Source organism: Solanum stenotomum, chromosome 4, assembly GCF_019186545.1.
Source record: "Solanum stenotomum isolate F172 chromosome 4, ASM1918654v1, whole genome shotgun sequence".
Classification (NCBI taxonomy): domain Eukaryota; kingdom Viridiplantae; phylum Streptophyta; class Magnoliopsida; order Solanales; family Solanaceae; genus Solanum; species Solanum stenotomum.
Genome location: NC_064285.1, coordinates 59701690 through 59717932, shown reverse-complemented (window position 1 = coordinate 59717932; position 16243 = coordinate 59701690). Strand labels below are relative to the sequence as shown.

General features: G+C 36.5%; 1 protein-coding gene across 1 annotated transcript in view; it reads left to right on the top strand.

Annotated features, from left to right (window-relative positions):
* Positions 1 to 8547, top strand: part of LOC125861606 (nuclear/nucleolar GTPase 2-like) — a 17495-nt gene extending 8948 nt beyond the window's left edge. Inside the window, exon 2 of the mRNA XM_049541464.1 lies at positions 7805 to 8547. Within this exon, the coding sequence (XP_049397421.1) occupies positions 7805 to 8260 (456 nt within the window). The 3' untranslated portion in view covers positions 8261 to 8547. The remainder of the gene's footprint in view (positions 1 to 7804) is intronic.
* The last annotated feature ends 7696 nt before the right edge of the window (positions 8548 to 16243 follow it).

Sequence of the window (16243 nt, the reverse complement as noted above, 5' to 3'; positions counted from 1 at the left end):
CGGTGCATCTGCCGGGCTTATGGGGGTCCGTGCAGGTGATTTCTTTTATTGTGCACGAGCGTACCCATCGGGTTTATGGGAGCCCGGCGGAGTTAGTTAGATTGCTTGTCTTTGTTGCCTGTACGCTCGTGTACATACCCCCCATTTACTACTCTTTGCACTTGATGTGACCCTTTATTTGCATTTCAGTTCACTTTTGCTTATCTTGCTCAATCGGCCTATGATGCCTACTGGGTACCTGTTGTTTTGGTACTCATGCTACGCTCTGCATCTATTTTGTGATGCAGGTCCGAGAACTAGTAGCCAGCGTTGATCGAGCTTGGAGTAGACTTATCCGGAGACGGGGGTGAGCACACGACGTTTTGTACTATTTCAGTTTCCATCTGTATATATAGACTTGTCTTTTTCCTTTCGAGACAGTCTAGTCTCTGTTGTCCAGTTTTGGGACTTGTACTCATTTTGTAGTAGCTCTGTACTAGTGACTTCCAGGTTCTGGGAGGGATCTTTATTTATAGATATGTTTTTGGTTTGCGTCCTCCTGTTTATATTGTTATTTGCCTACTCTTGTTTAATTTCTACCCTCAGACCCATTACTTGTTGTTCCGTGTTACGGGTTGGCTTACCTGCTGGTGGGTTATAGTAGGTGCCATCATGATTTGATAAATCGGGTCGTGACAATTACATTGTTGCATTGTGCCCGATATTGCATGTGCCCGAGAATTACTTCATTGCATATGCCCGAGATTGCATTGTGCCCGAAGACTGCATGTGCTCGATTTGCATTTGTGCCAGAAGATTGCATTGTGCCCTAATTACATGTGCCCGAGAATTGCATATGTCCGAATGAATTCCAATCAAGCTACAAGTATCAACAGATGCCCGAATTTCAGATATACTTTCTTTACTCATTATTTATATTCCTAAGGCGTCATGGTCTAAAGACATCATTTTTCATGGCTTGCAGACATTATATCATGGCCTAAGGATTTACTTTCTGCTTATCATGATCCGAAGGTGTCATAGTCTAAGGGCATCATTTTTCATGGCCCGCAGACAACATTTTCATGACCAGAGGATATAAATTTTTGCGTATCATGGCCCTAGATACGCAAATAATTTGTTTGATATATTTGCTCTAATAATATTATAAGTTACAGATTTGCAGAGACTAACATTTTGCAGGCGAGATCAATCTCCCTCTCGGCTACAATTATCGTGCTTACATCTATCATAACAAAGACTCGATCAAAATTCTTTGCTACTCGTATTACTGATTTTTCATTTAATCCTTGGCTACTCATATTACCTCCTCTTCATCAGATGCTTCGCTCTTAAATCAAAAATATCTCTGTCATGCTTTTCTCGCTACTCTAATCTTATCCATTCAAGCCGATATCATTTCCATTCGAATACCGTATCGCTCTTTCAATTATTAGAAGTTTTGTCTGCTTCTGAGTCTAGAACTACACACGACCTGATTTTCGTATAACCAGAGACATGTAGGCGGCTTAATACAAAAGTCTCGGTCGTACCCTTTTTCAACTCTATGTCATTTCAATTGATCCCACTGACATCTCTCGTCGGTAGGACAAAATCGAATACTAAGTCAACATTGGTTGCCCGACAATTTATCCTTCATTCTCAAGCAACCAAGGGGCAGCTGTTGACACCTAATTTTAACCGACATTTAGCAATTTTGGAAATGCTATTCGATTAACATATATTTTTAAAAATATGTTGAATTTAAATTTTTAATCGATTTTGTCTAAAAAATTATATATTTAGTATGCATACTTTATAAAAATTATTGTAGATACTATTAAAATATTTTAAAATTATTAGTATAACTCGAAATAATTCAAATGTTTTTTTAAATCTAGGTAATTTTAACTATAGTATTTTTTAGTATTTCAATTGGATAGCATTTCTTTAAATTCCCTCAAAATCATTTAAATGTTAGCCTATTCTATTCTAATTTCTTTCAATTTTAGCCTTCTCAATTTCAATTTTATTTCAATTATAGCCATCCTTTCATTGTAATTCTAGCCGATTTTATTACAAATTTGGCCATTCCAATTCTCAATCTAATTTGATTTTAAGATTTCACCTTTTAATCTCATCCGTCCATCATTTAAGTTAAATCCTAGCCGCTCATCTAAACTAATCCTACGGTTCAGATCGAATCTCTTTAACCTTCCTATTTTATATCAAAAGAATTAAAACCCTAAATCATTATTCATTCTCCTCCTCCAAAAATCAGCAGCTGCCACCCCTCTCTCTTCTCACGTTGCTCCTCCGGTGAGATCATCCATCGCCGGCGAGAGCTTCCTCTCTCCCCTCCGCCTTCCGTTCTCCCCTATCTTCTCTTCTATTTTTCAGGCGAGCAGTCGGGGAGAACAACAACAACAAGCAGCCACCGAGCAGACCGCCGAAGCAGGAGGAACCGCAAGAAACAACTCCGATCGACAAGCCCCTCTTCTCCTCTCTTCTCCAACACCAGCAACCATGTGAGGCCAGCGACGCCGGTGAAAATAACAAATAATAGCAGCTCCAATCATAGAGCCACTGCGAGGACCGAACATCAATAAGCACCACATCTGCTCCTCTCTTCTCTGGCGAAGTTCGAGATCCGAGTCGATTTGAAGATACATATCTGTCTCCGGTATAGTTTTCTATAGTTATTATTATTCCATCTGTTCCATCCTCCGTGATTCATCATATAGTTTCTTATTAATGTGCTTATGATGTTTAAATGATATATGCAATTGCTCTGTATGCGTAAATTATTGAGTTGATAGTTCACTGAACCTGCATGTGATACAATCTGCTATTGTTTCGAGGTTCACAAATTTATTGCATACGTTGATTTTTAAAAATCTGCACATTAATATTTGAGCTTTAATTGCTAGCTGATCTCCATTCCCTTGATTGATTTTACACCATGTTGGTCTTGAATTTAGAACAAAATGGTAGGGTCGATTGTTTTGACAATTAATCTAATTGATTTTGGAGTTTAATATTGGTAATATGTAATTGCTTTCGATCGTATTCTCCATCTTCTTGACTTGTCTCTGAAATTCCTCCATAATAGATGCCTTAATGAGTATTCATTTAATAATTTTGTTTGGTGACCTTTATGTCTTTAATAACCTTTGTTGATTACTTATTTAGTCAATATTCAATATAACCGTCAAATTATTTGTACACAGTTTCCATATGAAATCTCTGTTAGCTTTCGTACTCGTCTAACTATGGTAAGTCTAAAGGCGTGTATTTTTCTTCCCTTAAATCTTCAGTGCTGACTCTTACTTTATATTAATTGATAATGCTAAATTGATCTCTCCTTCCTTAATAGTTGTCTTGACTAATTCTTACTTGTCATATTTATGGTAATTTGAATAAATTAATATTCTAATTAGTGCATATTTATTACTCCCCTTACCTTATTATATTCTTCCCATATATATATATATATATATATATATATATGTTTTCATTGACTGTATCCTTACCTTAATTAGAGGTTAGTTTAGTACTGTTTTTGATTTGGTAAAAATAAATTAAAACAATTTGATCGATTTCTTACTTGATTCTTTTTTGGTAATAATTGTGTGAATAATTTGGGAAAATTTGGACTGATTTTACTCACTTTGAATAAGGGAAAACAACAATTTATTTGATTCCTAAAATTATTTCTTTTCCTTTAGTGATATGCCCTCTCACCTAGTATATAATCAAGGGTCTTTTGTCATAGTTGGAGACGGTTGAATATATCTACATTTTTTCTGACATTACTCGGACACCTCTACATTTTTTCTGACATTACTCAGAAACTTTTACAGCCGAACATCTTTGCTCACAGACTAGAATACTTTTAAAAAAATCATATTACTCTCTGCTTAAAAAGTTTTTTTCGGTAAACATTAAAGCTTCTCTATAATTGGTTTTTGCTGTGTTCGGGTCTAACATCGAATCAGATTGGGTCTTCAATGCTGATAAACTTTCTGCATAATTGGTTAGCTCTTCTTCATTAGTTTAAATTTTGTCTTGCATTATTTTATTATAAATGTTGTTGTGTGTTCGAAAATAAATAAAAGGAAGCATCCGAGTTAATTTCCTTATCCCTTCCTTGTCAATGTGTGATCTTATGTGTTCTATGACTCGTTTGAAATTCGTGTGTTTGTTGTGACTATTTGTTATGTTTCTATATAGTTATTATTATGCTATGATCTTGTGTTTGGTATTATTCTGTTTAACAGGTTTTGAACTTAAAGTTCAAGACATTGAAGAGTCGCCTAGGGACGGGATTTCGAACAAAACTGTCACTGTTTAATATTTTATTTTGGAGATGTATTATGTCGTTATTTATTCCCTTTTGTTCGGTTGTGTAACTCTAACACTATATATATAAATATTCTTAGGGGATCGCCTAATGGGGGGGAGGGGAATTATGTGCTAACTGTTTTACTTATTTATTTCATTTTATTACGTGTGATTGCTATAAATCTACCTATGTGTAAATTACTTGAAGCATGCAAATATATCATAATCGTCTAAAATCAACCATTGGCTTGTATTTTGTCTCATGTAACATCAACGGGGGTAATAAGTGCTCCCTATGCGAGAAAGTGTAGTAAATATTTGTTTAGAAATAAAAAATTAGATTCCATGCATATACGATCTAATGTTGCATAAATTCTGACTCATTGTTCTCTTAATAAACTTTTAGCATGTTAGTTTGTTTTGAGATTTTGTTTAGGATGTAATAACTAATTTTGGTAACTCATTTATGGGCATATTTTGGGTTACAAAAATCAGCGTTTTAATAAATAATCTAATACGTTATCTACAAAATAAATCACGTCTATACGTGTTGCATATTAATGTCATATTAACTCATTTCTCATATATTAAGGCTTATGGTTAAATATTTTCTAACATGCAAATTGATTAGTAATCATGCCTATAAGAAGTATGGAAAATGTGTGACATTTTAATCACTTAGATACCATGTCCACAGGAGTTACATATCTTTAAATATGTCATTTGGGTGTAGATATCATGCCTATAGGTTGTAAATTTAGTTTTATTTTTTGTTCAAAAATTACATCAAATAAAATTAATTAAACAAGCCTGTTATAATCAGTTTCAGCATGTTAAATAATTGAAATAAATATTTTGTATACTTTCTGCTCATTGTTAAATGATTCCTGCAACAATTATTTTCTTGACAGTCAAATAGATGAAGCATGTTAAAATTCGATTCAAATCCTTTGTCCTGATTAAATCTGCTACTGTTTTAAATGTTCTGGCATGTCTGGTCACTTCTCTGCTATTTTAAAATCAAATTAATTAAAAATCTATTATGTCATTAGTTTCTACCCCCCTTAAAAATCAGTTGAACCCTAAAATCTGCATTCTGTAATATTTTTCTGCCATCTTTAAAATTCAGTCTAAAAAAGGGGGCTTTTCTGCACTGGTAACAATTTTCTGCTCCTACTGTACTAAATATCTATTTTGTTAATGCCCATTTGTATGCTCACACACTTAGCATGAATCCTTTCAAATTACTTGTGTTTGTCAGCATGAATATTAAAATTGAGAGGCCAATATAAGAACCTATGTGCTAAATGTTCGTCCAAATTGTTTGACTTGGTGTCTAGGTGGACCTATTAAGAATCTTTATTTTGGTCTAAAACCTTCCTGTTAGCCGTCCAATGCCTCTTGGACCTTAAGCGGGGACGCTAGACACCTTTTTAGAAGCGAAAATCATGTGGTGGTGAGTAGTTTAGGCCCTACGCAGATGATAACATCGACTCGGTCTTAATGTCAAACCTTAGTTTTGTCTGTCCCTATGAGAAGCCGATCGAAATAAAGTCGAGTACTGATTCGTAAAGTTTTTCAGAGTCTCCCTTCCCTTCTCCCTTTTATATGTTTATAATAATTATAATTATTTGGGGTAGTTTAATAAAAAAAAAATAAAAAATTGATTCGCCTATCTAATTGTGCAACTTCTGTCTCCTCGCTCCTCTCTTTATTAATTGTTTAAATGTTTATTTATTGTTTATTACATCACTTAGTCTTTGATAACGTTCAAATATACTTCTTGAAAAGAAAATATAAACGATCGTATGCAATATATTTACCCAACTATGAGTCGGGGTCGATCCTACAGAGAATATGGAAGAATATTGTCAATAGCAAATATTTAACTCGATAGTCGTTATATAAAAATGGGGGGATTTAAATTAAATTAAAATAAAAACAATAAAAAGATAGCTTTGAACTAAGTATTTATTTATATTCAGATTATTAAAAGGAACTAGGACTGTGTTCCCCATAAGCTCATAACACAGTAATCCTAATAATAGTAATCCTTTTCTAGTGTATTACATGCAAAGTGATAAGTTAGGTATCTCTAAATCCTTGGGCCGGCATCTAGAGAATTTCACCCCGCACCTTGGTCTGGCTACGTGTGTATAATTTACTAACCCTTACCTTTACCTCATATTAGACATCATAATCGATGTTTGGCTTAGTTATTACTTCGCACCAATTGACACTAGCCTATTAGATAGTATCACACTAAATCTATGTTGATACTTCTTTTCTTGTTGATTACCTCCTTGGTCCGGCAAGTAGCAACAAGACGAGTTCTAACGCGTGCACTCGTTAAAAAGACTTCTAAACGAAAGAATTATCAATGCATGCAAAACACTATTCAAGAATTGCTTATTTACTATTCATACTTTGTTAATCGCTTATGGTTCCCACAACCCTAGTTATGAAAGTTAGCTACTCATTATCTCAAAAACACAATCAAAATTTATTAAAATAAATATGTTTGTGTTAATCATAAAAAGTTAAGAACAATAGCTAAACTATCTTTTATTAATCACGAATACAAATAAATAATAAAGGAGAAGAAAGAATAAACCACAATTCCCCGGCCTCCACGACGGCTCTTCCAAAGTTCCTAAGCTAGAAGAAAATTTATACTGTGTCTTGTATCTTGGTTCTTCGCCTCCTCTTTTTCCTCAAATAATTATTTCTATGCACTATTTATAGATGTAGGAAACCCTAAATAAAATAATTGAGTCCAAATTAAATTAGGAATTCAAAACCAAAAGGAATTGAATTCCTTTTTCTCCGCGTGTAGTTTCCAATTTTGTGCATGTAACTTCTTTTGACGTTGCTGCCTGACACTTGGACCAGCAGGTAAGTTGTTCTTTCCTTATTTGCAAATAAATTATATTAATATTATATTAACTTATTTCCATTAAGCTGTCTACTTGATTTCCTTCTTCAACCTTCCATCTTTAATTCGTTTTAGCTCCAAACTTCTTCATTTTTCCACCAATTTAATCCTACAAATAAAATACGCAATTTAGCACAATTCATAAAATTCATGCTCAAAAAGAACAAATATAAATAATAAATGTGAGGAAATAATGATTAAAAATATGTATTTTTAGCCTCACATCAGTCTTGCATGCTTAACTAATTAATTAAAATAACTAAAGTGCCCTTAATTGTTTAGTATTATGTTATCACTTAGTTTGGCATGCTTAATTGATTAAATAAATAAAGGGAAAAAGGACAAATATACCCCCCGAACTTTTGTAAATGGTATGTGTATACCCTTCGTTATACTATTAGGACATCAGTATCCTTGCCATTCAAATTTTGGAGCATATATACCCTTTAAGTTAACGGTGGTACACGTGTCACGATCCTAACCACTGACTTGATATTTGTTAAATTTCTGCCCAAAATTAAAAAAAATCCACCCGAATTAATCTAGAAACCCGCCCAAATACATAATACCCATGACCCGAAAATTTTAACCCAAATCCTCAAATCAATTCACCTAAGGGAGAAGAACAAAAGTGGCAACCGTAGCTCCGCCACTACACGGCGGCTGAAGATGTATAATTGTAGGCCGAAGCGTGATCGAAAGGGCAAAATATTGAAGCACGAGTATCAATCAAAGCAGCTTTCGTCAACGAGGATACATCCAGATCCCCGATGGTTCATCAATACTCAGGAGAAATTGGAATCCTTTAGAGAAGAGATCCAGAATCGGCTTTCTAACAACTACAATATCATAATGAATGGAAGTAATTTGCCCATGTCCCTTGTGAATGAGCACAAGAAGAAAGGAAATGCTCATCAACTTGGCAGTAAGCCTTCTGCTGGAACAGAGAAGAAACACGCAAAACATTTTAAATCATTAGCCAAGAAGGCCGACACGCCTTAAGATCTCCCCTTCCACAATTCATGAAGACACATACCATCTAAATACAACCTTTTTCCAAGATGATTCGAGGGAGAAGCCAAATATAAGATTGGATAACTCAGATTTTAGTAAATTAGTAGATACTTCAGTTTATTCGAGAAATTTAGGGAAGTAAAAGTAGAGTCTTATATAAATATCAAGAAGACAACTATGGTACTTAGTTTTTTGGAATGCTGGTAGAACAGCGACTATTGACAATTGCTGTTGATTTTGGCTTTGAGGAATAACTCCTCTATGAGTTGATTTTTTTTTTTCATATTCTGAGTTTGTTTAAAAAAAAACACCTAATTTAAGATCCTACTCCGACCCCAAAACTCCTTCTCTTTCTCATTCACCTCTTCTCTCCAAACAAATCTAACCCTACTACTTAACCAAATCCTAATCCTAGTATCAGTCTTTGTGCTTGTTTGGATGGGTCTTCCTCTTCTATGAGAAAGTTGAGGAGAAATTGAAGAATTTAGTGTTGAGGATGATTTGGGGATGAAGATGGGGAAAGATGCTGCTAAACAAGTGTTTAAGTTGCTTAATTTGAAATTAAGTGAATTGATTTGGGGATTTGGTTAATATTTTTGGGTTATGGGTATTATGTATTTGGGCGGATTTCTAAATTAATTCGGGTGGATTTTTTTAAATTTTGGGCAGAAATTTAATAAATATTAGGTCAGTGGTTAAGATCGAGACACGTGTACCACCGTTAACTTAAAGGGTATATATGCTCCAAAATTTGGACGGCAAGGATACTGACGTCCTAAAAGTATAACGAAGGGTATACACATACCATTTACAAAAGTTCGGGGGTATATTTGTCCCTTCTCCCATAAATAAATGAGGTGACATTAACTTCTACTTGTAACCCCCACATAAATTGCATAAGATACGGCCGGGACCCACATTTGTGGACCTCGAGTGATGCCTAACACCTTCCCCTCGAGGTAACTTGAACCCTTACCCTGATCTCTCGTTCGTTGACCTTAGTTAGATTTAATTAGGTTAGATAGGTGCCCTAACCCGCCTTAATTAGTTAGGTGACGACTCTTCAATCCAACCCAAAAGCTCAAAAGAGTTGTTAGGTCATGCACCAAAACCCGTTTTGCGAAAAATGGGGCGCGACACCTACATTGGAGGAAATATGTTATTTCACCAGTTTGAAGTATTGAGGAAGAGGTCAAATTATTCCACACAATCAATCAGGGAAGAAATTTCTTCGCTACTTAGGACTGACAAATGAAAAGAAACTTCAATGCTTCGAACATAATTGGGTTTCTCTGGATTACTTATATGAAAGGTATGGACGCTTGGATAGTTACAAAGTGTTCAGGAAAGAATTCTCTTGCAATTATGTTCACTGGCAAGCCATACGTCCTATCGCATTTACTGTGGCTTTACTAGGGACTTTAGTGTTTCCACGAGAACATGGTCATATTAGCACCTGCATATGTTTTGTGGCTCATGTACTTTTTGAAGGTGTTAGTGGCGAAGAACTCACTCTAGTTCCTACGATATTAGCAGAAATATTTCGAACTTTTGGGAAATGTAAAAGAGGGGAAGCAAACTTCTTTGAAGGTTGCAATGTTCTTTTACAAATGTGGGCAATGGAACATATTCACCAGCGTAAAAATATGGATGACATATGCTTTAGTAACACAAATCATATTGACAGTTTTTATGACAGGACGAGAAGGTTTATGTCTCTGGTTGGTACTGATGATTGGTATGGATATCTGGCCTCCCGCACCAATAACCACATTCAGTGAAAATATCCATTACTCTCATGTTCCCCGACCTATATAAGATGCATGATGTTTTAGTATATCGAGCTTATTGGGTTGAAAGGTCTCCAGCCATATGCTCCGGTGCGCGTGCTTCAACAGTTGGTCAAGCACAAATAATCCCTCTTCGAGCAAACATGAGAGTTTCTGAAATTTCCTTTGGACCAAACTTTGAAGTCCCTTAATCCAAGGAGATTCTTCATGAATGGAACAATATTCTCACGATAGATATACGAAATGAGCCAGAAAGAAAATTTTCAGAATATCAGGTGTGGCTTCGAGAAGATCGCAATAGCTTGAGTGGAGAAGGTGAACAAGGTTTTGAGGATATTGGGACGACGATCTAGATAAGACATTCTCATCTTGAAACCAAAGTGGTCACTCGTGAAATGTGGGCTCAAATGGAAACTATAATGCAATATTTGGACAATGCGGGAGCAGGACCTAGCAACGTGGGAACGTCATCTTCACTTCCTCCACCAGCGTGATTGATAGAAAATTTAGGCCAAGTCTTAGATTTGTCTTTATATTGTGTCATCTTTTATGTATTCTCTCTTTGTTGTACCATTTTATTGGTATTTAATGCATATTTGGTATTTGTTCTCTAAACTCGATTTGTCACAAATTAATGGCTTGGATCAATTTATCATAATCACGTTATGTTTGACGTTTAGGCCTACCTCTGGCATAAAAATGTCACAAATCTAGGGCGCGATATAAATTGTTTGTGTGTTGCTTGATAGAATTGCTTTGTGTTGTGATGTGTCATTTTGTCTAAAGCAGAACTAATCCACTCTTGTTTCTTAGAGCACCTTAAGCATATATTAAAATCCACAACAACAAAGTCCGTCCAAGTTACTCCTGAAGTGTCGTCTAAGTTTCTCAGAAAATATATAAACCCTTTAAAAAACTTCTAAATTTCCATCTCTCAGTCTTGGCCTGGATTCCCCGAAATGATACATAGGCAACCTACTTAAGGCTCGGTCCCTATCCTATAAATTTTTATCCTCCCTTTTCTTGAAGGATTCTGAATGATTTCACCTAAAAGATGTGAGTGGAAGAAGTTAGCAAGAATTTATGCAAGTTGACTTTGTTGATTCATTCAAATGAACAAACCAAAAAAAATTAAAAATCCTTCCATTTGAGTCCCCCCCTTCACCCAAAATACATTCGTGGATTAATCTATTTAAAGCAAAATGACAATTATATGTTTATTATTAATCATCTTATTTGTATTTCTCATTAGAAACAATAACAAACATAGCTACTTTTGAGTTGTTTTTCATTTATCAGGTAACTAGAACTGATATGTGTTGAAAAACTGGCTGAGCATCCGTCTTTCATGAGATCTAAAGTCCCTAACGATTCCTTCCCGAGCCAAAATCTATTGAAAGAAAAAGAAAAGATGACTGGAAATGGTGAGACCTTCGGTTTGAATGAGATCACAATAGCAGAACCTATCATTACTGAGCAGAATGAGTTGATTGCTCAACTGGCACAACAAATTGCTGAAATGAGGGCTGAGATGCATAAGACTTGGGAGTTGACAAATTTGGCTATCATTGCCAACACTCCTCTTCCAAACAACGAAAGACCTCCACTCCATTTCCTTACTCCTAATCCAACACCTGAACATTTCCCATAAAATCCACCTATTGTTCTAGTCCAAAATCCCCCCACCGTCGAATTAAACACAACTAACCAACATCATGCTAGCTCTTCCTACCAAACACCTCATCCATTTCAAAGCTTAAATTCTAACAACTCTCAATCATTCCCTTCCATGTACCAAACTCCTACTCAAAACACTTCAAACCCACCTACTACTCAACCCCTACCTACAAAAGCCACTTTTCATATTCCAATCCTCATAGAACCACATATTCCCTACACTACATATCCCGAACCCGATCACTATGAGGAGAAGGAAAAGAAGTGGAGGGTCAAAGAAGAAATTAATAAGCATAGCATAAAGGAAGAAATTATTAAAGCTATGAAAGAGCTTCATTACACTCCAGATGTTATAGGGCTAAACTATGAAGACTTGTGTATCCATCCACACTTGGACCTTCCCGAGGGGTTTAAAGTACCAAAGTTTGACACTTTTGGAGGAACCGGGAAGCCTTAGCTCATTTAAGGGCGTATTGTGACCAACTCGTAGGAGTTGGGAAAAATGAAGCATTATTGATGTGGCTCTTTAGCCGAAGTTTGAATGGAGAGGCCTTAGAATGGTTCGCCTCCCAAGACATGAAGCAATGGCCTAGTTGGAATGCTTTAGCTAAAGATTTTATTGAGAGATTTGCTTATAATGTAGAGATCGTTCCAGATCGATACTCCTTGGAAAAGATTAGGCAAAAACCACCGAAAACTATCGTTAATATACATACAGGTGGAGAAAAGAGGCTACCAGAGTTCAACCTCCCATGTCTGAAAAGGAGATCACTGAAATATTTATGCGCGCGCATCCAAGAGCCAGAATACTATGATAGAATGATGCTGCTCATTGGAGCAAAATTTGCTGAGATTGTCAAAGTAGGTGAGACTATCGAAGGTGGTCTTAAGATCAAAAAGATTGCTCGGGTGGAGGCCCAAGTCGGATCTTCGGGACTATTGAGGAAGAAAAGGGTATGTGTGTCCTTTATTTCTCATGTATCTGATAGAAGGACAAAGAGATCGTTCGAATTTAGCTCTAGAAAATCTTCACCCTCCAAAGCCTATCCCCCAGCTCCACAAAATCCCTACCCAATCTTCTATGTCTAACCAAATTTCCAAACTCTGCCTCCTAATCTCCCAGCTCCACATTACCAAAATACCCCTCCAATCTATCAGACTCCACAATCAAATTACCAAACTCAACCATACCCAAAATTCCAACCACCAACACCTCCCTGTCAAAATCCTTTAAATTACCGTCAAGTACCTCCACCTCCACAAAATAACTATGACCTTCCTCGTCCAAACTTTGAAAGGAAAGCTCTCAAAATTTTCACTCATCTCATTGAAAGTCGAACTAAGTTGTTAGAAAGATTGAAAGTTGCAGGCATGCTTTATCCCATCGAACCTAAACTTGTCAACACAAACTCTAAATTCTTTAGAGCTGATCAGATATGTGCATACCACTCCAATAGTGCAGGACATACCACCGAAGATTGCATCAACCTGAAGCATAAGATTCAAGACTTAATTGATCACAAGGTGGTCACCCTTCAGACTGCCTCTGCTAATGTGCATAGTAATCCTCTACCGAATCATGGGGGAGATACTATTAATATGATTGAAATAAAAAAGGTTTGGAGTGCTGCTAAGACGATAGTCCCATCGAATCTTGATAGTATTGAGAAGGATGTAGCCTTTCTAAGCATAAGAAAGAATCCCGAGTTCGTGATTAAAACACCTCATCAAGCTTTTGTTTTGGGACCAAAGAAGGGCCTTACTGAGAAAGAGTTTGTGATAATGGCACCTCATCAAGCTTTTACTTTAGTGCCAAAGGAAGGACTTACCAAGGAAGAGTTTGTGATCGAGACCGCTACCGCCCATGGTATAACTAGATCTAGTAGATGTTATACACTAGAAGAATTGGCTCAAGGAGGCCACAAAAGAGACCACCAGAAAAGGCTAATCAGTGAAGCTGAAATCGAGGAGTTTTGGCGGAGAATGCAGCCTAAAAAATATTCCATCATGAAACATTTGGAGAAGACACTTGCTTAAATTTTTCTGTGGGTATTATTGATGAGTTCACAGCAACACAGGCATGCTTTGTTAAAGGCTTTGAATAAGACTCACGTGCCGATGGGGACAAATAATGATAATCTCGCAGCCATGGTAAGCAAAGTCATCGGAGACCATCGTGTTAGTTTTAGCGATGAAGAATTACCTTGTGAAGGGTGATGCATAATAAAGCCTTGCACATCACAATTAAGTGTCGGGACAAGATTGTGAATCGTGTTTTGATAAATAACGGATCTGGACTTAATATTTGCCCATTGTCGACTCTCAAGCAATTGAATTTTGATCTTGGGACGATTCGTCAGAACCAAGTAAATGTAAGAGCTTTCGACGGGGGTCAAAGAGAAACATTAGGCATTGTTAGTCTGGGTATTGAAATAGGACCTGCATATTTCATTATTGAGTTCCAGGTGATGGACACCACCACTAACTACAACCTTTTACTCGGAAGACCTTGGATCCATATTGCTGGGGACGTGCCCTCTACCCTCCATCAGTTGATGAAGTTTGTGTGGAACGATCACGAAGTAGTCATTCATGGTAAAGGAAGACATTCGAATGACTATGCCCCAATTATCGACGATGTGGCTAGAAGTTCTGACTTTTATATAGTAGAGATAGTGAATGCTACCGATGATGATTTGGCCTCGCATCCCCCTATGCCTTCCATTTACAAGATGATAGCCATTTTGATGTTGAGAAGTGGATTTGAACCTGGTTTTGGGTTGGGAAAATATTTGCAAGGTATCACTGAGCTTATTCAAATTTTCACAAAAGGTTCAAAGTTTGGCTTGGGATACATCCCAATAGCATATGATCAGACGGGAGCTTCGAGTAACAAGGTGGTTGATTGAGAATTAGCAAAATCGGTACCTCACTTATACCAGTCTTTTCTAGTGTGAGAATATGTCAATAATAATGGCCTCAGGAATCTGGCATTCGAGATGCCAAACCAGAAGAGCAAGTGCCTAATTGGACATCCACACAACTCCTGGTTCCTCACTCATCTTGGTAGACAAAGACATATCTATTTTGCTTATTTCTAAAATCGGTGGTAGTATGAATGAGGCCTAAGACCCACCTTTTATGTCGTTTTACCTCTTTAAGCTTTAATTTCCCGCGTGATGTTTGAAAAGGAAGATTGGCCTATAATCATGGCCAAAGTTTGTACTTTCTTTTAATCTAAATGAAAGCCTCCTCCATTGCTTAAATCTATTTATTCACAACTTACTAATTTGTTTTTATTTGACATGGCTTATTTATGATTTTAGTAAAAATAACTTAAAACCTGCCAATATCATGTCATGTCATAAGCTGAGTGAGCCAAATGAGATAGATGAGAATGAGTTCGAGGAATATGATGAAGTGACCATGGTTCTAGAACACCTCGCAGAAGAATTGAAACAGTTTGAGAATCAAGAGAAGCCAAACTTAGAGGAGACTGAGACCGTGAACCTGGAAGATGAAGAAAGTGTTAAAGAAACCAAGATCAATGTCCATCTCACAGAAACTCAGAAAGAAGAGCTCATCAGTTTGCTTAAGCAGTACATCGATGTATTTTCTTGGTCATATGATGATATGCCCGGATTGAGCACAAATATTGTTTCTCACAAGTTGCCGATCAATCCAGATTTCAGTCAGGTAAAGCAGAAAAGTCGGAAGTTCAAGCCAGATTTGTGTTTGAGAATCAAAGAAGAAGTTACCAAACAGATTCAAGCCAAAGTTGTGAAGGTTACTAAGTATCCAACTTGGTTAGCCAATATTGTTCCAGTGCTTAAGAAATATGGTAAAATTAGAATATGTGCTGATTATAGAGATCTCAATAAAACCAGTCCCAAAGACAATTTTCCATTGCCGAATATCCACATTCTCATTGACAACTGTGCTAAGCATGAAATGCAATCATTTGTGGATTGCTTTGCGATATACTTTGATGGATGAAAAAGATGCTGAAAAAATGGCTTTCATTACACCATGGGGTGTTTATCATTATCGGGTAATGCCATTTGGTCTTAAGAATACCGAGGCCACATACATGAGAGCCATGACAGCTATCTTCCATGATATGATCCATAAGGAGATTGAAGTATATGTGGATGACGTAATCATCAAGTCCCACAAGGGTTCAGATCACTTAACCCATTTGAAAAAGTTCTTTGATCGGTTGCGTCAATACAACTTGAAGCTGAATCTCGCTAAATGTGCTTTTAGAGTACCCGCTGGTAAATTATTGGGTTTCATAGTTAGTAGAAGAGGCATTGAGCTTGATCCTAACAAAGTCAAGGCCATTCAGTATTTACCGCCTCCGAAGTCTAAGAAAGAAGTTATGAGTTTCCTTGGAAGATTGAACTACATCAGTCGATTCATAGCTCAATCCACGGTAGTTTTCGAGCCCACCTTTAAGTTGTTGAAAAAAGATGCACTGACGATGTGGACCGAAGAGTGTCAA